The 24,865-nt window shown below is 43.8% G+C and overlaps 1 protein-coding gene across 1 annotated transcript; it reads right to left on the minus strand.

Annotated features, from left to right (window-relative positions):
• Positions 1-298: 298 nt before the first annotated feature.
• ETNPPL (ethanolamine-phosphate phospho-lyase) lies at positions 299-15,157 on the minus strand. The gene is made up of 13 exons (XM_009902224.2): positions 15,051-15,157; positions 12,687-12,805; positions 12,361-12,520; positions 11,262-11,336; positions 9,234-9,327; positions 8,128-8,244; positions 6,078-6,160; positions 5,391-5,616; positions 4,364-4,518; positions 3,891-3,980; positions 3,563-3,693; positions 2,670-2,737; positions 299-1,304 (listed from the first exon to the last, which is right to left on the minus strand). The coding sequence occupies exons 1-13, from the start codon at positions 15,104-15,106 to the stop codon at positions 1,173-1,175; spliced, it is 1,506 nt and encodes a 501-aa protein (XP_009900526.2). The 5' UTR covers positions 15,107-15,157; the 3' UTR covers positions 299-1,172.
• Between the last annotated feature and the right edge of the window lie 9,708 nt (positions 15,158-24,865).

Raw genomic sequence — 24,865 nt, forward strand, 5'->3', positions numbered from 1 at the left:
TGTCTTCCATAGCATAAAAAAACAGAAGCAGGGCTTGAATGCTCTTGTTTAACACTGACAAGGAGGCACACCAGTCTAGCATACATCTGCAGCACAGACAGTGGCTGCAAAGTGGTTGCATGCATGTTTTATGCAGTGGTCCTCTCCTTTTAGTCATCTATCAAATGTTACCATAGATATTTATGTGTCAGGATCCCATGCAACTGGTATGTGACTCTTTGTCACCACTGACAAAAAATAACAGCACTGCTGCAGTAGGATTAGTCAGTAATTCCCACAACTGGCAGAAAAACTAAAGTCCATGAGGATGCAAGCTGGGCTGTCCCTGGGAGTCTCATTTTGAGAGACTCTCAGGTTAAATTAAATTGATTAGCGTGTCTGAAATGATATATACTCTATTTGCTTATGTTTTGGAGAGGATTCAATATATAAGCTTTTGGGAAGAAAAAAACCATAAAAGCTTAGTCTATATAAAGAGTTATCTTCAAAAGTTGCTTTATCCCTAGAAAATTAGGATCCAGATTCTTCATTTTCTTTGAACATAAAATGAGAATGCCCTGCATAATCATTGTGCCTCTACACACACAGTGGTAGACTCTCGGTAGAGCACTGTTGATGTTAGAAAAGCTAAACCAATTTACATCAGCTGGGAGTATGGTCCACAGGACCTAAGCTACACTGGAAGATAATAATGATTTCACTCTCAAGCATTGCTTTATAAATTCAGCCATTAAAACATGGGAAGCAATTAACATCTCAATATTACATATTGAAATTCAAGATATTGCAAAAATAGTATGTTAAGCATATAATTTTCAATTGAATAGGACTGGCATTTGCTTGTATGATGGTTAAATAATTCAGGTTCTGTGTAGTACAGGTAAATCCACAGATTCCACCGAGTTTGTGCACCTACGTCAAGCCTGCCATCAGCACCAAGGTATCCGAGTATCACTTCTATGTCCCGTCGCAGCGAGATTCCAAGCCACATGGTGCAGTTCTCAGCTATCTGAAAAGGTATTTTAAACTCCTACTGAAGCTAACAAGAATTCAGGCAGCTTATGGAAAGTAGGACTAGGCTCCAAACAGATCCCAGGACTTGGACTATTGCACTCTTCATCTCAAAAGCAAGCCGGACACAAATTTAGACTGAATGAGGGCACTTCCTCGCTTCATGTTCTTATTCTTTTACTTGGCACTGTGCGTTTTTTGGAATAAAGCCCATTCTCCTGTCTGCAGGCAGCTCCATTCATGTGGCTGATGCTTTCATGGGCACCTTCTGCCTGAGAGCTCTCTTCAGTTGTCTGAAACAGAAATGGAATGTCAGCGAAAGCAACTACATGTCTTCCAAGACAGCCAATAGACTTGGTTCCCATCAGGTAGCTCTGCCTGGCCCTCCTCTTTTAGCGGCACAGCTTCTTAGCTTTGAAAGAAACTGAACCAAATGTGCACAAATGCTTGTAACAGGAGGCTTGCACCCCAAATATAGTATCATCTAGCAACATCTAGTTCTGGGCCCCTCAGTTCAAGTGGGACAGAGAACTGCTTCAAAGAGTTCAGCACAGAGCCACCCAGATGCTGAAGGGAGTGGAACATCTTCCATATGAGAAAAGGTTGAGGGAGCTGGGGCTCTTTAGCTTGGAGAGGAGGAGACTGAGAGGTGACCTCACTGGTGTTTATAAATATGTGAAGGGTGAGTATTGGGAGGACTAAGCCAGGCTCTTCTCAGCCATGTCCAATGATATGGCAAGGGGCAATGGATGCAAGCTGGAGCATAGGAAGTTCCACATGAACATATGGGAAAACTTTTTCATTGTGAGGGTGACAAAACACTGGAACAGGCTGCTCAGAGAGGTTGTGGAGTCTCATTCAAAATCCACCTGGACACCTTCCTCTGTGACCTACTCTGGGTTATCCTGCTCTGGCAGGGGTGTTGGGCTAGATGATCTTTTGAGGTCCCTTCCAACCCCTAATGTTCTGTGATTCTGTGATCATCTAAATAGCCTATAATCCACATAGGGTCTCTTCCTCAACTCCTGCATTACCAGACAACTGAGTATTGCCTTCCCACCATTCACAGCATCACTGAGAATCTCACCAAGGGACAGATCACTTAGCTTTTCTACCATGTGGTGGGTGATGTGTTTTTAAGGGTGTGAGAAACTATATATGACTTATCCAAAGCTGGGTCTGCAAGCTAAGTTCTAATTTGGATGCATGTCAGCCATTCATACTCAAAGAGCTATGGTGGAAACAAAATCCCTGGAACTCTTTGAAAATCTGGACACCTTCCAGGCTGAAGGCTTGCTTAGAAAGCCAAATATCCATCAGTAGCATACAATACCTAGAACCAGTAAAATTGTTGACTGCTGAGCTCACACTTTTGTGCAGCCCAAAGTCTAGTTGGTCTTGTTTGCACAGAAGGTAGGCAGGGGGAGTGACTTGTCTACAGCATGTTTCTGGTCTGCATCACTCAGCTGTTTTTAGATTTGCCACAGTAACACAATCCACTTGGGTTTCTAGTAGTGGGTTATGTTCTGAGCTCAGTTCCAAGCCAAAGAACCATTCACCCCACCAAAAGCAAAGGCGTGCTTACCAACAGCAATTTATAATTGGTTTGTCAGACACCTATCTGAGTAAAAGTTAGAGAAAACAAATTCCAAACATACTTTTCTTTTACACTGTGTGTTTGTAGGTGCATTATTTTCTGTCATGATTCCAGTTGCCTCTTCCATTTCTGGAAAAAAAAAAAAGTAATAAGATAACTAAATTATAAGCAACCAGGGCTAAGTAAGCATGCAGTCAATTTAACAGCTGGCTGAAGAAAAAAATACCTAATCAGTTATTCCTCTAGACACATCACACAGAAGAATGACTGGATAATGATGCATCCTTCCTAATGCATTTTTCTGAGGCCAGTGCGATCAGTGTATGTGGAAGTGCGGGTTTGTATAGAAAAGAACAAAATCTATAGCATGAGGGTTCAGATAGACCTTCCAGAGATGAATTCTGCCTTTGTCATAGTATCATTTAAGGTTGGAAAAGACCTTTAAGATCATCAAGTCCAACCATAACCCAACTACCATGACCACTCAACTATATCCTGAAGCACCACATGCTTCTTGAACACCTCCAGGGATGGCAACTCCACTACCTCCTTATAACTCCAATTGTAATAATCTCATGAATGGACTTGGAAAGTTTTTAAGTTAATAGTATGCCTGATGTATCCTCCCCTGGGTTGGTCCCCAGGTAGAAGATAAATAGTGCCTGAAAAAAGCTTCAGGCTAAATTCAAGTGAGATAATCACGTGAGTAGTAACACTATGTGAAAGAGAGGATCAAAAGTAGGATTTTGCCTAAAAGTTTGGATGAAGTCCATATGGGGCTTTTTATGCATTTAGAATAATTGGCATTGAGAACAGCAGTTTGGACAAGTGATAGGCAATGTAATTGATAACTTTCCCTTGCATGTAATTGACGAGAATGTGGTGGCTGGTGTCACTAATGGGTCATCTGGAAAGGAGAGAAGAGAATTCCTTTGAGCTCTAAAGTATACATACCTGTGAGAAGTGTATCAATTGTCTCCACTGCATGTTTTGCATCTTCCATGGTGAAACACATTGGTGGTTTAAATTTCAGTATATTTCTGTGGGGTCCATCTGCACTAAGAAGGATCTGATGCTCTTTCAGCCTGTGGGAAGGGGAAACACCTGTGTTAGACACAGGTATAAAACCTATAGCATGTCCTGTCAGACCCTTCAGACCATTTTTTTTTCTTAACACCATGTTATCCAAAAACTACACAAATTTAAACTGAAAGTATTGACCAGCTGCTGGTGAGTGTCATGAGCATTTGATCATTGCACACAAGCTTTAAAAAACACTTACTTGTAAATAAGGTGAAGGGCTTCAGCTGTGGCTGGTGTTCGCTTTTGTCGATCTTTCACCAAATCCACTCCAACAAACAACCCAACACCCCTGCAGCAGACAAAAGAAAATGCAGACAAGTGGAATCCAGTGGCATTCACCCAACCCTCTTGCTGCAAATACAAAAGCTCTTCCTAACAATGGCAATTTCCTTCCCCAGGGAAGAAGTGGGGAAGGAACAGGAAAAAGATTTTCCCTTTGGTCATCTTTTGGCACTGGCTACTTCAGACAATCAAGTGTGATAACAGATACTTCTGGATAAATTTAGCTGGCTCATTAAAGCTAAGTGGCCAGTTAGGAGTCAAAGAATAATTTTCTTTCTCTCTTATGTTGTAAACTTCAAGCCAGGGAGCTGTGGAAGACAAATAATCAAAACCAAGAACTGAAAAAAGCCCCACAATATCTCCCCAATGAAAGTTAGTTAAGGCACCCACCTGACATCTCCCACTAAGGGATGCTTCTCCTTTAGCTCAGCCAACAACTCCAAGAGATAATTTCCTACATGTGTAGCATTTCCCTGGAGATCTTCTTTTTCTATTATGTCCATCACAGCCAGACCAATAGCACAAGACACTGGGTTGCCTCCAAACTGATAATAAAGACAAATAAGAAAACAAAATCCATCATATACATTCATCTATTTCTATCCATGTGGTTTCCACTTGCCCTTTCCTGCCTTGGCATGTTGTGAAGACAGCTCAAAGAGGTAGGGACTGTGTATGTGCAGGCTGTGGAGCACCATCCCCCACAATCTGGGAAGTGTTGAAGGCCCAAGGGAAGGGCTCTCTCTTCGTTTCAGATTTTAGTAATTTGCAGGCTGAAGCCTTCCAGCTGTTCTCATGGCTTGCTGATTGCAAGTGTAGGTGGAATGCTCCTGTGAAGAGCAGCTGGGGATAGATGTGATAGTTCTTAAACTGTGGAATATAAACTCCATCGAAATCAGGGGGATTCATTGTAGCCAGAAAGAAGGCTCAGTCAGGGGAGCAGAAAGAGGAGTCAGTATACAAGAGGAAAGCTGTTTCTTTGTGGCATGCACAGAGCTCAAATGTTTCCTGGTAAAAGGTCCCTGTTTTGCTAGGTGACAAGTGCAGAGCAAGGTCTGCCCAGGCATGAGCCCCACTAGCATGAAGCCTATCCTAGGAAATGAAATTTTACATGGTCAGCATTTCAGAGAAGGGAGAAGGAAGGGAAGTAAGGATTTATCTATATGGATATGATCTGACATGCATGACTTGCCAGAAAGCTGGTGCTGGCCCATACTAAGATACATCACTTGGTATAAAGCATATTTCAAAGTCTTCACACTTGCTTTTAGATATTAGACTAGATTAGATATTAGACTGTGGTTGACTTGAGCTCTTAGTAATGTGATTACAAATGTTAGCAGAATCACCTGCACAGCTTTTAACTGCTAAATGCAGACTGAAAGAAAAAAAGGCAAATCTTCACCTACAGACTTACTGTATTGAAATACTCCAGTCCAGAGGCACCAAACCTTTCAGCAATTTCCCTTGTCGTGACCACACAAGACATAGGGTGGCCATTGCCAATGGGCTTTCCCATGGTGACAATGTCAGGCACAAAGTCTTCACCTTGCAGCTGGAATGCCCAAAAATGCTTCCCAACTCTGCCAAAGCCAACCTGGACCTCATCAGCTATGAACACTCCACCTGCAGCACGCACATACCTGAAAACAAAGAGAATAGCTTGAAACACTAGTGATCAGACTGCGAAGAAAAGAAAGAATGTGGCTGCAGAAACACAGCTACAGCTATATCAACTGATAGTATTTTCAGTCTGCTAAGTCTTAACAAGAAAAGAATAATCTGCTAGTTTGCTACAAAATAGAGGTACTGTAACGGTACTACATGGTTTTATCTATGAAGGGTCAACTTCATCTTCCAGGAAATTTATGACCTGAGGATTAAAGACAGAAAACAAAAGACAAGTATCCATCTAGAAACAATCAGTCAGCTGATGTTCCATAAAAAGTAGAAGTGGAATCAGACTGTTCAAGAAGTTGAAAGGAACTAGAGAGAGCTGAGAACCAGAAGGGGTGATACCTGAATTGACTGGCTAAGCCCATAGTGAAAAACCTGCTTCTTTGGTTCATTTCCCAGTTATGCTCTTTTGAAGGGATGTACTTACTCTGCCACTTTCTGGAAATAGCCCACAGGTGGAATCACTTGGCCTCCACAGCTCTGCATGGATTCAGCTATGAAGGCAGCAATCTACAAAAACCAAACTCAGGTGAGAGCTGTGTTTGTCTACTTGGCTTTGCACAAACATCTAACAGTCTAGAAACAAACGTTTAAGTGTCTGCCTTAATTTAGTTGCGGGTTGGGTCGGACAACTGAGGGCTCTTGAGAACAACTACAGCTAAAGAATGGATTCATTTTGTAATCTGGGGTGCCCAAATTTGCAGTAGCCAGGGTCATCTTTGCAAGCTAATGATAAAACAACAGTCTCCATTAAGCCCTAGTCCTATAGCTTTTTATTGGTGTCAATGAGCACTGGATCAGGCTCCTGGGAGCTCTGTGAATCTGTTTACAAATTCCAGTTTACAGGAGACACACAACATTTCCATTTTCCCCAAGAGGTTAATGAAACCTGCTTAATGCAAAGGCGCTTCATTAACAGGTCTGTGTAGTGATCAGCTTTTTTGTTCAGTCCTAAACACCAGGTAGAGGTGGGAACAAGTGGGTGAGATGACCTGAGGCTACACTTTGGGCACCCCTGCCTAATGCAAACAACTACACAAATAAAACGTCAACATGAGGCACTCAACAGAAGAGGAGAAGAATTCTAGAGATGAAATAAATCCAGTTGCTAGGAAAGAAAAAGAAAGTTATTTCAAATCAGGAAGGGTAAGAGCAGCGGATCAGATACACCGGAACATCAAAATTCGTTTCTTGGCAACAGCAGAGGTCTAGGCAGCAGACATACAATATTACCCCAAAGTCTCAGCACAAGTCTGTTATTTAAGGGATTGCATCCCCACAACACTTGTGAACCCCTCCCTGAGCATCAAGAGGTCTCTCTGGGCTGGTGCAGTCTTCCTGGAAACAAGGCCGAGCAGCAACGTGTAAAAAACCATATACTATATTTGAAGAGGCATGCTACGGCCAAAGAGTACGAAGCTTCCCATAGCAGGTGAGCCTTAGCCTTTAGCACAACTTGTCCTGCCACAGGTCTATGTCACCAAAACCTAAGAAATATGCAAAAGAAGGGAAACAAGGGAAGAAAAAAACAAAGCTGTCCGTTAGTAGAGAATAAAAAGCAAAAGTTGATGAAGAAACTAAAAGAAGAGTGATGTAAGGATCATCTCCAGTCTCCTGCTCTCCTGTTCAACTCAGGATTATCTCCCACCCTCTTGTTGTCCTGTTCAACTCAGGATCATCTCCCACCCTCTTGTTGTCCTGTTCAACTCAGGATCATCTCCCACCCTCCTGTTCTCCTGTTCAACTCAGGACCATCTCCAGTCTCCTGTTCTCCTGTTCAACTCAGGACCATCTTCCACCCTCTTGCTCTCCTCTTCAACTCAGGATCATCTCCATCATCCCCATTGGACTAGAGTTGTTCCCATCTCCACTGAAATCTTCTGTGACCTCAGTGGGCTTTGGCTCAAGCCCTACATGTCTCAAAATGCTAATGACATCATGCAAAACATTAACATCCATTTTAGGTAAACATGTTCAGAAATGGCCTGTTTTTACCAAGGTCATATTGTATGTGATTGAAAGGTTCACTTTTTCTAGATGATTCCCAAGTAATCTTAAGCTGCCAGACTCAGAAATGTAGTGTCAAGATTTTCTCTAGCCTACTTTCTCCATGTCCTGGAGGCTCTTATATATCCTTGCTAGCATTTGTGATGCAGTTTCTCCACTGACCTCAAAGCTTGTCTTAAGATAATTGCAATCTACTGATTCAATGCATAGAATAGGGAATTGAACTGCTTTGGTGGCAGCTGCTTATTTACAACTGCATTATTGATCCTTTCATTGATGCCTACAGAAACATGATAAGAGCATCCAACAGAAGAATGGCCCATTCTGAACACAACACCCACTATAGAAGAATGAAGGGCAAGGGGAAGCAAGGGAAACTGAGTAAAGAAACATGTCCTTAGTTGACTGTTTCATGCCCCCAAGACACTTAATAGCCAAAGCCTGAGCATTTCCAGGTGCAAGACACACACCTTGCGTCCATTCTTCTGTGCTTCTTCAATAATCTTTTTCACCTCTTCAGCATAAGCACTTGCTGGATCTGGATGGTCTTCCCTATATTTCCCTCTGTAGATATCTGGAGAAGGAGCCTGAAAAGACCAATGTTTAATTTGACTTTTTTTTTTTTTGTTTTAATAAATTCCATCCTTCTATGAACTATTTACTTTATTTTCTGTTGCTCTGCTCTTTTATCTCTTCACACAGATAGATAATAGGGGTTAGCACAGCCTGAATTTCTGCATGGAAGTGTAAACATGCCTACAGGAACTTAAAACTCAATCCAGCCCTGTGATGTGTTCAACATTGTGGGAGGCAACTGTTCAAAGAATTATCAACTACCTTATCCACTTTTCAGGACTATCCCTCCCTTCCCCCAAGACAGAATACTGACTTCTCATCCATCGTCTTGTTTCAGTTTCTTGGAGAAAGATCTATTTCTGCAACTGGAGGATGGGATTTTCCAGTCTGTCACTTCTCTTCCAGCATCCTAGTCACAGTATGAGTCTGTATTACTCTCCACAAATAGTGCTGGGAGAGGTTCAGTAAATAAGAGAAAGGAAGTGGTATATAAAGGTACTTTGGCAGAGCAGTTAATGCAAGGAGGTCTAGGTAGGAAAGACCTGCTTGGTGTACACCTCTGGGCTGAGAATCTTTTCTGGCTTTCTAAGTTACACAAGTCTGGGCTGAAAATCAAACAGTATCCTGCTCAGGTGGACATCCAGATCTGTGTGAGCCTGTGGAGTCTGCCTTTCCAGTTTCTGGCAGTAGGCACCAAAGTCTTCAGCCAAACCAATGCAGCAGGTATTTGCTAATTTCTTCAAACTCTGTAACTATACAGTGCAGTGACTCACAAAAGTTGGAGCACCATGAAGGAAATCAGCCTCACAGCTGAGTAGCCTCTTAAAAATCCCAAAGCAAACAATTCTGCTGTATTTAGCCCAGTGACAAACAGCCAAGTGCATGTACTCCAGCATCAACAAAACAGAATGAGAGTGCATTTACACCAGAAGAGGGTAATTCAATATGCTGCATAACAGGCATAAAAAAAAGACAAAAAGCAAAAAAACCCCACACTTACCACATGCACAAACTCCTTCTTGCTGTCCTTTCCCAGCTGGTTAAATTTATAGGGGCTGATGTCAATCAGAGATGTAACATGGCCATGGTAAGCACTGCATGAGTATTAAATATTGAAGTCACTTTTCACCAAATGTATAGAAGAGCTACATTTACAACTGTGCCCATAAATAATCTGGAATAAGTGACTGTATCTGCAACACAGCAGCACTTTGTGAAGAGATCTTGATTTAATTTACTCAGTTATAGAATGGCTTAGGTTGGAAGGGACCTTTGAGATGATCTACTCCAACTCCCATGCCCTGGGCAGGGGTGCCTCTCAAATAGAGGCTGCTCAAGGCCTCATCCAACCTGGCCATGGAGAAGGCATCCACAGTCTCCCTGGGCAACCTGTTGCAGAGTCTTACCAACCTTATACTGAAAAACTTCTTAAGAAGAAGTTCCTGTTGAGTTTAATTCACTAGCAACACCAGGAGGATATTTCTTGCATAAAATCAAGTGTCAGGATGGGGCCAGACCAAGGTGATGTCCTCTGGAGAAGCACTGCCCATAAGGTGACTGCCTTAGCAGCCTTACTTAGCAGGTGTAGGGTGGGGTCAGCTCCCTCATTTCCAACCTGTGAGCCCTGCCCTGGCCAACACAAGTTTTGCAAGCTAGACCCCAACACTATTGCAAAGACTCTCAAGAGTATGCATTGCAGCAGAAGGTGGGGGTCTTATGCAGCAACAGCACACCACTACTTGCCCTGGAGGCCCAAGAGGCTAGACTCTTGGCAGAAGCCACTTTGAGGATACAGCTGGATATTGTTTGAATAGAAAATATTTATAGTGCAGAGCATGCTGAACTTGATTACTACTGATGCCAATTTGATTAAGAAATGAGGAAACAGCCTTTTGACCCCAAGGCATGTGCAGCTTCATTCAGGGAATGAGCACTTCTGATCAGCCATGACTTTGAACCTAAGGAAACCTCAAACCAGATCACAGACATGTCACAATCTCCTAGTAGCACAAACACAGGGTAGAGAGGATGTTTTCAAACAGCTTTGTCTTTGTACCTTTCTGCTAACCAGTCAACAAAATCTTTCTGCAAAGAAACAGAAAGCCCACCCTGAGATGGTAGCTAGTGCAAAAGCTTGGAACATGGGACAAGAAATACCCTGTGGTGCTCAGGAGCACAAGATGTTGCAAAGAAACAGTGACAGAGTCACCTCCATCCTCCTCCTCTCCTGACAGAACTTACTCTCAGTGGCTCCAAATTTTGGGCACAAGTCAAGGAGGGAACATGGATCTGAGTACTGCCAAGTCAAGCTTTGTGCCATTCAGATAGAGAGGTGCTTCTGTAGCTTCTCTGTCTGCACTTTTTAATGACAACCCAAGAAGATCCAGGCCTATAGCAGCCTTGCCAACCTTACAGCTGCTCATAGGGTAGGGAAATCCTGAGAGGTGGTTGGTCACCTTCCCTATGGCTGATTGATGGCCTTCTCAGTGCCTCCTGTTTCTGGAGCTGCTTGGTTTTGCATGTGTACTTGTGCTTACTGGAGGAGAGCTGATAATCACTGCAGCACCATTGCAGAGCCACAGGGGCTTTCTTCTTGACTACTGAATTTGTACAAATTTTGTACAAAACTGGCATACCTTATTTTTACAAAAAGAAACACGTCCAGCAGAGCATGACAAACAGAAATCCTCTTTCCAGGGCAGCCCAGTGACCAGACCACACATTGGTGTTGAAAAACCACATTCAAGTCTCTGGCTTGAATTGCCTTGAGAATCTCTGTGGGAAATGCCCTGTAACAGGTGAGTGCCATTCTGGGGTGACTGACAAGATTGTTTTTCAGAGATCTTCAAAACCTGTGTTTATCCAAATGTGGAAAAGGGATTTCTTGACCTGATCTACTATGAAAGCAACAAAGCTTTTCTTTCAGCAAGCAGTGGAGTACAAACAGCAGGGGTTAGCTGCAAAGCTGCTTCTGAAGTAATGGCAGGAGCTGCTAGCTGCATTCACATAAGCTGCTCCAGGTACTTACTTTTCAAGGGTGATCACATCTTGGTGCCCACGGTACTGCCGAGCCAGTCGTAAAGCAAGATCATTGGCTTCAGACCTGCATAATAACAGCCACAAACCAGCAATGAAGCACTTCCAATTAAGATAGCATTCTGACACAGACTGGGAGGCTTGGAACTAATGGGTGTAACACATCAACACAGCAGGCTCTGTTACCATACAGATTACAATGCTAAGGTTGAGACCATAAATGCCATGTAAGAGGGCAAAGGAAAAAAAGCTCTTTGTATAAACAGCAGACAAAGAGATGCTTTCTTTTCCTCCCTCAGTCTGCTTGTAGATATCTACCTCCTCTTTCTACAAATGGGATGGCTTTGCAGCCGAGAGCCACAAACTCTCCAAAGGCATCAGCCTCATCTCCCATCCACTACCAGAACCCACTCCTGCCCAGTATTTGCACCATCAGAGAGCAGAGAACACAGTTCTGTTCCTCAGATGAAGACTCTAATTTTCATCCTGACCCATAGCAGCCCCTCTGCTTATAAATACTTGCAGGTTGTCACTGCTAACAAATACAAGCAACCACAGACTAAATGGGCTGTCTAAAGAAGACTACTCACTTGACAATTTCCAAATAGCATTCACCAATCTGTATACACCAATTTGCAGAGAAATTTGCTTTTCTTGCACTCCCACCCATTTTTTACATAGCATTCAGTATAGGGTGGTGAGACACTGGAACAGGTTGCCCAGGGAGGTGGTAGAACCCCCATCCCCGGAGGTTTTTAAGGCCAGGCTGGATGTGGCTCTGAGCAACCTGATCTAGTGTGAGGTGTCCCTGCCCATGGTAGCGGGGTTGGAACTAGAGATCCTTGAGGTCCCTTCCAACTCTGACAATTCTATGATTCATGCTTTGACTCTCTTGCATTAAGCCATCACACTGCATACAATGGTTGTAAATAGGAAGGATCCTTCAAGCAGTACCGGAAACATCGTTGTTGCTTATTACTAAGTCATACTCATTAAGATTTATACTAAGCTGCTCTGAGTGTCTGTGTCATACAGGAGCAAAGTAGTTATCATGGGGAAAAAAACCCAAACCGAAAACCACTGAGACATACCCAGAGTTAACAAAGTAGCAAACAGAGAGTTTCTCGGGCAGGGTGGCTGTGAGGCGCTGGGCGTACTGTACCAGGTTGTCGTGTAGGAACCGTGCATTTGTGTTGAGCAGCTCCATCTGTTTTGTGGCTGCCTTTGTCACGTAGGGATGACTGTGGCCAACTAAAGAAGATACAATAAGTGGGGTTATTACTAGCAAGCAGTGAGTTACTGAACCACAGGAGGAGATTCAGGGAAGCCCTGCAAGCATCATCACTTGGAAGCAGTGCATTTTGGTCCCTCTTAGTAATGAAGGAATAGAAGCAGTCGTAGAAGTTAAACCGCTCACCATGTGCAACGTTGTTGATGCAGTCTAAGTATTTCTCTCCTTTCTCATCAAACATATACTGGCCCTGAGCACGCACTATCTTCAGAGGATCCTTGGCATAGAAAATTTTGCAGGAAGGCCTATAAAACACACATAATAAACCAACAACATTTTAGTTTGCTCAGTTGTTTCCCCTTCTTTGAGTGCTCAGGGGGTTCTTATGATTTAGTGGTGGGCTTGGTAGTGTTAGGTTAATAGTTGGACTTGATGATCCTAAAGGTCTTTCTCAGCCTAAACAATTCTGTGATTCTATGATCTTTTGTAGCTTAGGAGATAACTGCTTCCCCCTGCAAGCTTGTGAGTGGTTCAGATGATGGTCAATCAGGGCTCTTGCTGTAATTAAAATCAACCTGGGCACACCTCCCCAGACAGAGAGAACAGAAGTAATGCTTTAATAAGTGTAGTTTTCAAAGCATGACTGTCTGCAAGTGGTTTCACAGGGGGATAAGGACTGCAAGTCATTCCAGGTCCTTATATGTCCTGCTGTGTTTCTAGGCTGTAGCTCTGTTGACATGCCTTACGAACATGTATGGCAAATAACTGGCTGGGAATAGAGGGGAGGTGTTAAGGGTTGTTTTATACTATAGCCAAAAATACATTATGCAATGGGTGACTGTACTGTATAGAGGTCACAGCCAAAGAACAAAACACTAGTGCCTTGTAGGCTTTATTTTCAGAGGTGCTATCAAGGTCCTAAAAATCTCACTATCTTATCCTGGCTGCTTTGGATAAAATCTTTAAATGACCTTCCATAAGCACGGAAGTTACACCAGCTTCCAGCAAAGCTCAGGCTCCTTGTAAAAGTATTCAAAGCACTCTTTAACACTTTTTTCTTTCTTTTATTTTTTTCCCTCTCTTGGAGAACACGCCGGCTATGTAATCATGTTGAATGGATAAGCACAGTTGTTTTCAGATAATTCAGAGAGTTATTGTCAGGTGTGCTGAGATTATGAACTTGTAAAGCCTGAGCATGACTCCTACAAAGCAAAGTCATTTACCTTTTAGCCCTGTTGCACAGATCTTTTCCTGTCATCTCTGGCTATTTTTAAAGGTCTTTTCCAACCAAAATGATTCCTCTTTAAAAGCAGTGCACGTTATCATAATCATTATTGGGCATTTCTTGACTACAGTTTTTGCTTCTATATTGTGTCAGTCTGTTCTCTGAAAGCTTCTTTCTGCTTGCCCGGCACAGCCCAATCCTACAACCCTGCACAGGCGGGAGTCCCTTAACATTGAGCTGGCCCATGAAGAGAGGTCGGCATGCATGCTTTAGTAGCCCATGACTTTTGTGAATCTTCAGTGGGCTTCCTATATATGCCACACACTCAGGATGCAATCGGCAAATAGCCAGCACTGGTTTTAACCATCTGGACTTGTTTTTGTCTTGGCGACAGCTACTGAAGAAGGAATTAAAGCTGCATGGTCTGGAGGAACTAATATTGCAACACTGTGGGATCAGATACGTGCACAGCCAGGACTCTTGCTCAGGTCACAAGTACTGGCAGGCTTCCTGCAGTTCCCCCAGTTAGACTCAGCTTAAGAAATCTCCTCAGCTTCATTTAACAGAGCTGTCTATTTTTCTCAGGAGCATGAAATTTATTCACAAAAAAGCCCAGCACAGCCCCATTTGAGTCATACTCCTGGGTACCACATTCTGGCTGCTTGCTTTGATCTGTTAAAAGAGCGAAGTAGCATTGGATGTGCTGCGTTGGAGAACAGTCTTGTGAGGATCAGCTGAGGGAACTGGGGGTGCTTAGCCTGGAAATAAAAGGAGGCTGAGGGGTGACCTTCTAGATCTCTACAATTCCTTGAAAGGAGGTTGGAGCGAGGTGGGGGTCAGACTCTTCTTCCTACTAACAAGAGACCGGACGAGAGGAAATAGCTTCAAGTTGTGCCAGGGGAGGTTTAGATTGGACATTAGAAGAAACTTCTTGGCTGAAAGGTTTGTCAAAGACTGGAACAGACTGCTCAGCCAGGTAGATGAATCCCCATCCTTGGAGGTGTTCAAAAGAGGCAGAAATGCGGTACTGAGAGACACGGTTTAGCACCGGACTTGGTAGAGCTAGATAATGGTTGGAATGCATGACCCGAAAGGTCTTTTCCAACAGAAACGATTCTCTGATTCAGTGATTTGTCAGGTTGAAGGTCTGACAGGTTACTTCCCCCCACCTCTAGCCGGGGCCTGCCGCGGGGCCGGAGGGGCTGCCCAGTCCTGTACAGCCCCCGGGCAGTGCCGAGCTGGTCCGGCCGTGCGCTGTCACCGCCGGAGACCTTCCTCCTCCTCCTCCCTCTCTGCCCTGATCCCGGCCCCGCCGCCGCTCCTACCCGATGTGCTTCCTCCGCAGGGCGAGGGTCTCCGCCTTACTGTAACGTTCCTCCATCCCCTCGGCACGGCCCCGTATGGTGTGGTAGGGTATAGCACAGCACCGTAAGGTACGGCACTGCACGACCCGCCCGGGGACTCCCCGCCTCTTATGCCGGCGCCGGTCCTCGCCAAACCCCTCCCCTGTGCCTGCCTCCCTCCCGCCCTCCCTGAGGGGATGACCCGGCCGCCCCCTACTCCGCCTCCGGGGATTTTTCTTCTCATAGTCACAGACAGGCAGGGGTTGGAAGGGAGTTCTGAAGATCACCTAGTCCAACCCCACTACTGGAGCAGGGTCCCCGAAGTAAATCACTCAAGAACACGTCCAGGCGGGTTTGGAATGCCTACAGAGGAGGCTCCACAACCTTTCTGGGCACTCTCTTCCCAGTGCTCCAGCACCCTCACAGTAAAGAATTATTTCCTTCTGTTGACATGAAACCTGCTGTGTTCCAGTTTGTGTCCATTGCTCCTTGTCCTGTGAACAATACTGAGAAGAGTCTGGTCCCATCCTCCTAGCACTCATCCTTTAGATACTGATCAGCATTAATGAGGTCTCCCCTCAGTCTTCTCCAGGCTAAACAGCCTCAGGTCTCTCAGCCTTTCCTTATAAGGTTCCAGTCCCCTCAGCATCTTAGCCAATCTCTACTGGACTCTTTCCATTAACTCCTTGTCCTTGAACTGGGGAGCCCAGGACAGGATGCATTACTCCACATGAGATCTCCCCAGGACAGAGTATAGGATAGAGTCCCTCAGCCTGCTGGCCGCACTGTTCTTGATGCACCCCAGGATGCCATTTGCCTTCTTGGCTATGAGGGCACATTGCTGGCTCATGCCTGTTGTCTACCAGCACTCCCAGGTCCTTTTCTGCAGAGCTACACTCCAGAATGTCAGCCTGCAACGTGTACTGATACATGAGGCAGGACTGTCTACACTTGCCCTTGTTGAACTTCATGAGGTTCACCTCTGCCCAACTCCTATCCAGGTCTCGCTGGATGGCAGCACAGCCCGATGGTGTGTCAGCTGCTCCTCCCAGCTTTGTGTCATCAGCAACCTTGCCGAGGGCATACTCTGTCCCTTTGTCCAGATCAGCTTTGGGAGATTCGTGCTTATTGTTTCGCTAAGGCTCAGTCACGCTTTGTCTTGGAGCTTTTTCTAGCCTTGCCACCACCCCTTGGAGTTGCTCTAGCAATTGAAGCCAGCACAAGCTTCCAGAACGCTCACCTTGCTGGAGAGGGATGGCAGGAGAGACAGGTGGGCACCCTGCTCTGACAGCCATGCATGTTGTGCCTGCAGTTCCACGCCTTTCCTTGCTCACTGTGATGGCAAAATCTCTTCCCCTGCAGCCATTGTAGTTGGGGAGAACCAAAAGGTTTGTTTAATAAAAGTTAGGGTAAACCCTAGGACTTTCACAGCTCCTTATATCCCAGAACCTGCTTGCAAGTGTAGGCTGAGGTGTACACTTGTATATGTCAATCAAAGCCACTATCTGTATTTCTTGTAAAATGGGGCAAATAGCTAAGAGCTATGGTTTTCTAGTTTATTTCATGCTAAGCCTGGTGCTGTGATGCATCAGTACACTCTTTTTCAGTCTAGGCAGGGCCTAAGTGTAACTGGTCCTATGATCTCTTTCTAACCACAGTGTCAATTGCTTGAATGTTTTCTTCATGGTTACCCAATGATAACGATCTCACTGGACATCAAAGCCCACAAGAAAAAGAGTGGGTGATTTCATGGGGAAGGTCAGAATTCACATCAAGAGGCACTGAATTTCAAAGAAGCAAAGCTATGGGTGCAGCACCTCAGCTTTCCTTCCTCCCTGCCATGGGTGCACCCTGTCCTCATATGGAGACTGCTATCTGAGCTGTGTGGGCAGACAGCAATCAAACCTGTCCCCACACCCCTGCTCCCCATCTGTAGCTTGTCTGTGCCACCTGCAGCACTATGTTTGGAAGAGTCTTCAGGGAGCATATGCAGAGCCACACAATTTCCTGTGTTGATGATACTTGTCTTTTCTAGATCAGCATCCAGTAAGTCATCCCAGATTTTGCAGATGGAAGAAACACACCTCCTGATTTTTGCATATTTTTGTATCTCTGCCAGTCAGCCACCTTTCAGCTAAGCATTTCTTTTCCTACAGGCTTTTTCTTGAGCTTCTTCAGACAGTGCTAATTTTGAATCTTTCACATTCCTGCCTTCCTGCTCCATTGGAACCCTTGCCTCACCAACCAACAAAACAGCCATCTAGCAGAAGTGGTAGGAAGCACTAGCAGCTACACCTCCATATCCCAGCAGAGACAGCAGCTGCCTGTCCAGGCAGAAGGGGACACGGACTTAAAAGATATGAGGGAGAATTCAAAGCTGTCAGCTAGAGTATTGTACAGACAGCCATAGGGTCTTGAGACCCCATTGATGGATCTGAAGAAGAAAAGAGGCATTTAAATCTGCCAACATCTAAATGGAGCCTAAGCTAGAGCTTGTCAGGAATGCTGTCTGCAATGCTTTTCTGTTTTGCCTCTGTCCTCTGAAAGCTGTGGAACGATAATTTAGCATAGGGTAGATACAGTTCAAGTTGTACTCATTATATACTGGACCTAATTGCAATCCCTTTGTAACAGTGATGTAAAGAAATGCCAGAGCCTGGGCAGGGATTGGCAGGCAACATGCCACTCTCTGAGTCCAAAGGTATTTTGGGAGAGATGATTTGCCCACACCCAGCTGGTGCCAGCCCTCTGCCAGTGCCACACACATCTTGGCCTTCCTCCGGGACTGCTGGGCATGCCAGCACTGACAAATGTCAGCTGTTTATGCTGACCTGCTTGCTCTTGCTATCACAGAAACCCTCTGCCACTGACAGATCTATGAGCTGTGCAAGCTACTGTACTTCCGCTCCCTTCCAAGCATGCATCAGCAGCCAGCCCTGCTTGTATCAGGGCTTTTTGTTCCAGGTTTAGCAAAAGAAAGTTTGTTCACAGCTAGAGGAGTAACTGCTAGAAGCACTAGTAAACAGAACCAGGAGAGCTCCGAGTGCTGGGTGAAGTAGCTTGTAGAAGCAGGGAGGAGGGTGGGGGGGTGGGAGGGTGGGTGGTAGTGGGGGGGTGGGTAGTGGTGGTTGATGTTACTTCTCTGTTCCTTGAGTCATGGAAAGAGGCTTGGCATTTGAGAAAACATCCCTCCCCCTTGGCTCATAGCTCTTGCATGCTGTTGTGATATTATCAGCAGGAACAAGCCTGCCAAGTCTCATCTGTAGAGCAAAAGAGGTCTCCCTCCAGTTTAGCAGAGAGACCCTGCCCAAGACATAGGGCTTTCCAGCACCTTATCAATTGGTGTCTCTTTTTTCTTTTTCCTCTCCTGCTTCTTCCACTTGCCCTCATAACTCCGTTGAGTAAATATTAGCAGCTATTACTCCATGATACAGAAAATTATTAAAACAGTTATTTCTTTTTTCTTTTCTTTTCTTTTCTTTTCTTTTCTTTTCTTTTCTTTTCTTTTCTTTTCTTTTCTTTTCTTTTCTTTTCTTTTCTTTTCTTTTCTTTTCTTTTCTTTTCTTCTTTTATTTTCTTTTCTTTCCTTTCCTTCTCTCCCTCCCCCTCTCCCTCTCCTCTCCTCTCTCACTTGTGGGATTTATTTGTTTCTCTTTTTGTCTTAATACTGTTTTCTCCATCCTGCTCTGTTTGCTTTCAGAACATTTTTAATTGTTTTGCATAGTTTTTTTTTTCCCTCACACTTGTTTAAGGGCTTATTACTGGCAGGGTACCATCAACCAGCAGCTTGGCTCCCTCTATGAAAGATGAAAAGGAGTAAATATCTCAAAATGTTATGAAAAGCATCCAAGTAAGGTGCTTCCATCTCCCTGTTTAAAGAGTTAATCTATCTTTGAGAACCAGTGTATTGCTGGTGCAGCCTGAGAAGCAAACCCATTAGAGATGGCCTGTAGAAAATGATCTGCACTGAAGAGCTGTTTCAGCACAGAGTAGTAAAGATGGACAAACTGCAGCTGTCTGCACCTTCTCAGGGGTCACCAGCTGTTTGGTCTCTACTCCGAAAGGGAATGGCCTTGCCTGTGAGCTGTGATCAGGCCCCTGAGTCAGTCGAGTGCAGGATGTGTTAATTGGGTACAAGCAGGCCAGGGGGAAGGCAGAAAAGAGCAAGATTATCTTACATCCTGAGCTTCATAGCAGCATCACCTTCCAGAGCCATTTGCATGCCTGCTGGGTCCTGGACAGTTTCTGTGGAGAATCATTTCAGTGCTGAATGTACCCACGGTGTTTGCAGTTCCAGGGTTTAAATGCCAAATTTATTGTACACACACCTTTCCGACCCAAGATCCAATCCAAGACTGAGAGCTGATGTTTTAGATTATATATATATATATATTTCTTTTTGGCTGTGTTTGCTTTTATCAGCTTTGTCTCAACCAGAATCCATTACCTCACAACAATCTTAATATGCCAAATAATGAGAATTCCTAAAAGCTTACAAAAAATTGCCAGGCATTTGTTAGCTCCAGGATGGAGCAAGCCAGACAGAGGTGATGCCAGCGAGCACTCATGATCTCTGTTTAGTTGTTGGCACTTGGAAAACTCAGTCAAACCATAACCTGCGTATACAGAAATAATCAAGGCATTTATTTGTTGTTGGACATTCTCTCTTGGTGTAAGCACATGAGAAAACCTGCATCTTGGCTGGTGTGACAGGAGCTGTGTCCACCTTTAATCTCAGAGACAAATTAAAGGCTTGATGGGGCTCTCAGCAAATGGATCTAGTTGGGAATGTTCCCAGGTTGGACTAGATGACCTCTAGAGGTCCCTCCCAACCCAGTGCATTCTATGATGATTCTAAAGCATCTTGAGTACAACTAAACCAGCAGACTGTCATCTCTCTGAGGAGGTTTGTGTACAGCATTTCCCTGAATGCTGCAGCTCATGTGTATATATTTGATGCATTCATGCACAGATTTGTATGCATATACTTACATACATGTGCACATAGACACACACATATATAGTTATACACATAGCTAATCCAAGCTCCAAGTTTTGAGCAAGAATCTAACCCTACTGTATTTTCTACTGCAGATAGGAGAAGAGAGGGAAGAATGCTCTGTGAGAGCTTCACCTGGAAGTCAGCCAACAGAAGAGACAACAAATTAGTAGCTCTGGAAAGATGGTCTGCTTGCAGAAACATGACTTAAATGTTTTGGCATTCCCTTGTTTGTTTTCCCTTCATGTTTATTTGGGTGCAGTTGATACTACTTGCTGGAGCATGAATGCTTTGTCAGCTCCCTGTTTTGTCTTGTTTTCGTTTTTAAATGTTTCTTTATGTGTGGTTATGACAATTCAACCACTAGGTGAAGCTGCGAGAGAGGGTACCAAAAGCCATGTCTGTTGCATTTTTGGACTTCTCTAAAGTCCTTGTTACAAATGGGTAGGGACTAGCAGCTTTAGTAGGTCCACAGAGCAGAGTTGGATGTGAGTAATAGTCTTCAAGTATTTTTGTTACAAGACCCATTATTAAACAAAAGGAGGGAGAAGTGGCAGATACGGCACATGCAGCCCTGTGCATGTTTTGCTGTGGCATAAAATGAACAGAATAGAAAAATAGAATAGAATAAACCAGGTTGGAAGAGACCTTTGAGATCATCGCGTCCAACCTATTATCCAACCCACCTAATCAACTAAACCATGCAACCAAGCACCCTATCGAGTCTCCTCCTGAACACCTCCAATCATGGTGACTCCACCACCTCCTCGGGCAGCCCATTCCAATGGGCAATCACTCTCTCTGTGTAGAATTTCTTCCTAACCTCCAGCCTAAACCTCCCCTGGCACAGCCTGAGACTGGGTCCTCTTGTTCTGGTGCTGGTTGCCTGGAAGAAGAGACCAGCCCCCACCTGGCTACAACCTAATGATAGAAGTATCTGGATAGGAGGCAATGGCAGAGGAAAGTCACATCCTATGAGTACAGTAAGGTATCACAGAATAGACTTCTGAAAGAGACGGTGTAGTCCAACCCTTCTGACAGAGCAGGATCACCCAGAGTAAATCATGCAGGCACACAGCCAGGCAGTTTTAAATGTCTCCAGAGACAGAGCCTCCACAACCTCTCTGGGCAGCCTGTGCCAGTGCTCTGCCCCTCTCGAATTAAAGAATTTTTTCCTTATTTTTATGTGGAACCTCCTGTGTTCCAGTTTGTGTCCTTTTTCCTATCACTGGACACTGTTCTCTTGACACTCACCCTTCAGATACTGATAAGTGTTAATTAGATCCCTCTCAGTCTCCTCTTCTCTAGGCTTCTCCAGATCTCTTAGCCTTTCCTCATAAGGTAGATGTTCTGGTCCTCTCAGCATCTTAGTGGCTCTCCACTGAACTCTTTCCAGTAGCTCCTTGTCCTTCTTGAACTGGGGAGCCCAGAACAGGACACAATATTCCACATGAGGTCTCACCAGGACAGTGTAGAGGGGAAGGCGAACCTTCCTCTTCTTAATGCACCCCAGGATACCATTTGCCTTCTTGGCCAATGAACCTATAGGATATAGCTGAGGTTTGGAGGAGTGTGATGCTGAAAAATAACACAGAGGCAGTCAAAGCACTGAATGTGAAAGCAGAAGCCAGAGGGCATTGGTAGATATCACACTGGCAATGACACTACCAAAAATACAGACTGAAAGCAGAGCACTTTTAGTGACTTGGCCAACATCAGAGTAGCTACAGCGGTGAGAGGAGAAAACAGTGTGAATTGGCCAGAACATACTTTGTGTTTGCTTCTTACTGCAGCATCTAGAACCACCTTCCCTTCTGTGTGAAACAAGAAAGGAGAACACTGTGAAGAAGAAAGGCCAAGAGTGAACTGTGACAAAAGCAAGACCTTCACCTAGGCCAGGGCTGGGGAGAGCAGCAGCACTGGCAGCCACATGTAGAGCATGGCAGAGCGGCCTCAGCTCTTGGTATCACTGGGTGCTTCCTTGGGGACACTGGGCATGTTAAGCTGCAAGCACCTCATCTGGGAAAGGGAGTAAAGCTATTTTTAGTCCCCCCCAAGAGTCTAAAGCAGAGTGAGATAAGATTAACAGACATTTATGGAGATTACCAAGAGTTAAGAGTAGAGGTCAAATGCCCATAGTGCTTATTCTCTCTCTTAGCCTGGAGTGACTACATTTTTGAGGTGAAGGAATTAGAAACAATGGGGAGTTGTCCTGCTTTGTCTGAAGTATTTTGGGATTTAGAAAACCCAAACATTTAAATAGTGCTTTGAAGAGATTGCAGTTCCTGCCCAGTGTTGTATTTTTCAAAAGAAGTCCTTTGTTCAAGGAGACTGCTGCAAGAATGTGCCCCCTTACACCAGGGGGCTTGCAAATGCGCCATTTTGCAGCAACTATTATGCTCCACCTTTTGAGAACAAAGCTGGATTGGTGGTAAAACAGACCACATTTTCAAGCCTGCACTGTTACTCATGACACTGACCATGTGCATCTTTATTTCTCAGCAGTTCAGGTTTAGTTTTCATCTTCGATACTATAGAAGGGGAAGACTAGTGATTCTCAGCTTTATTTCTTTGGCTCCTGGAATGCCTGTGGACTTGCCTAAGACATACTTCTGGTCAATTCACAGATCCTCGTGCATTTTTTTTTTAGAGCAAGGACATTCTCTAAGGTTTGCAGCAAAGCTTCCTCCTTCCTTTTGTGGTGCTGCTTGCTTAGAAAAGGTGGCTGAACAGACTTGAATTTGAAGGGAAAAGACACATTCAGAATAGGAAGAGCAAGGTGGAGTTTTTTATTGCACACCCTATGAAAACAGAACATGTTGCAAAAGTCCTTATTTTTGTGTGAGTGTGGATACTGACTGACACAACCTGCACTAGGACTTCAAACTACAGATTGGCACAACACAACGCACGCATATTCCAATCCAGACAGACCAGAACAATTTTTACGTTGGATTTTGGTTTAGGTGTTTGGTTTTTTTTTGCACCATGAACTTTCTAACGATGCAAAATCAGCACCAATGGTTGGATTAAGATTTTAATAATTACACACTTTTTTTTTTTTTTTACATTATGAAAATAAATCATAAATAGTGTAAAAATAATTCTGAAGATCAACTTCTCACAAGCAAAGGAACAAACGAACGAACGGACGGACAAAAAAGGAACCCCTCCAAAAGTACAAAACTGAAAGAAAGCTAAGCAGTATTTCCACTGAAAAACAAGGAGGAATTTTAATAATAGAAACAAAAGCATGCTCTTTGACCGGGTGCAATTAAGTCAGGACCAGAGGCCACAAGAAAAAGGTAATTAAGAATAACTTGAAACGGGTGATTAAAACCTTGCAATCCTTTACACCACTCGTCAACGGAGGTCTCGTGATGTATTTACAGTGCTAAGACACTCAAAAAAGAAGCAAATTCGGGTATTGATAATGATACTGACCCGTGTGTTTCCCCTCCACCCAGCCATTATAATCCTTTCCCTCGTGATTCCCTCTGCAATTACTTACAAATTTCCTTTGGGGTTGCTTTCCCTTGTATTCTTACCTGCTCTACTGCATCTACGAGCCCCGTTTGCAATGCAAAAAATAACAGCACGGATAGAGAAACTTAAAAAAGGGGGGAAAAAACCCAACTAAGTAAAAAATACAAATAAAAATATATATAATATTTTCCAAAGGGGGTTGGGGGGAAGTCAGACACATACACCTTAGTAACACTTTTAAAGGTGTGTGATATTTTCCCAAACATGTACAATAATATAAGAATATCCACATATATGTCAACAGCGTGTAAAACATTCTTCCACCAACCCAGCTCTTCGTAATACTTCAGCAAAAGTGTGCAAGTACCAATGGCATCTGGGAAATTCAGACTATTTCTTTCTTTCTTTTTATCTTTTTTTTTTTTTCTTTCTCTTTTTTTTTCTTTCTTTTTTCTTTCTTTCTTTTTTTTTTCTCTTTTGTTTTTTTTTGAATAGCAACAAGTAAATCACTAACGGTCCCAGGTTAAGTTAAGGCCCCCTGTTTGCCAAAGGAAAAAACAAAAATTCAATTTCCAAGCAGCATTGATAATTTGATGCTTGTAAAAGCAAAATGAAACAAACCCAACCTCTCCAAATCCTACTTTTTTTTTTTTTTTCCTTTTTTAAAATACAAACTCCACTTATTTTGTGGAGTACCTTTCTCAAATTCTGGCAGAAATGATGGTGGCAGGCACTTGTTTCTAACAGCACTGAATGATTCCAACCACCATGGCAAATACTTCAGTAACAGAGGGTGGAAGAAAACCTTCATTTGGACATGACAACAACATTCAGATCCATAAAAGCAAGTTGCAGAAAGGAAAATTAAAATAAAGAAATTGAGAAATCAGGTCTTAGTTCTAACTCTGGACACTACAACTGAATTTTTTTTCTGCAATGACTAAAAATTAGACTTTCTTTTCACCATTATCGTTGCAGATATCAGTGTTTTATCTGACTCCATTGTGTGAAAATGCAAGTCTTTAATTACTAGGTAAAATACAGAGATTTAAAAAAGTAATTTGAGATGGTCAAGCAGCAGAGACCAGGAAAATTGAAAGGTCAGCTTCTGCGTGACTTGAACATCTTCATCACATTCAAAAGACTGGGGGTATCTCTGAAGTTTTTACTCTCTGAAGTGGTCCTGCCTTAGGCAAAACCCCACTGCTGAAGTTGAAAATTCCCCTTATTACTAAGCACAGTACCTGGGTCCTTCCTTCTGCATGTCTCAAAGCACTTTACAAGGAAAGGGTTCATCACTCTCCATGCTTCA

Source organism: Dryobates pubescens, chromosome 1, assembly GCF_014839835.1.
Source record: "Dryobates pubescens isolate bDryPub1 chromosome 1, bDryPub1.pri, whole genome shotgun sequence".
NCBI lineage: Eukaryota > Metazoa > Chordata > Aves > Piciformes > Picidae > Dryobates > Dryobates pubescens.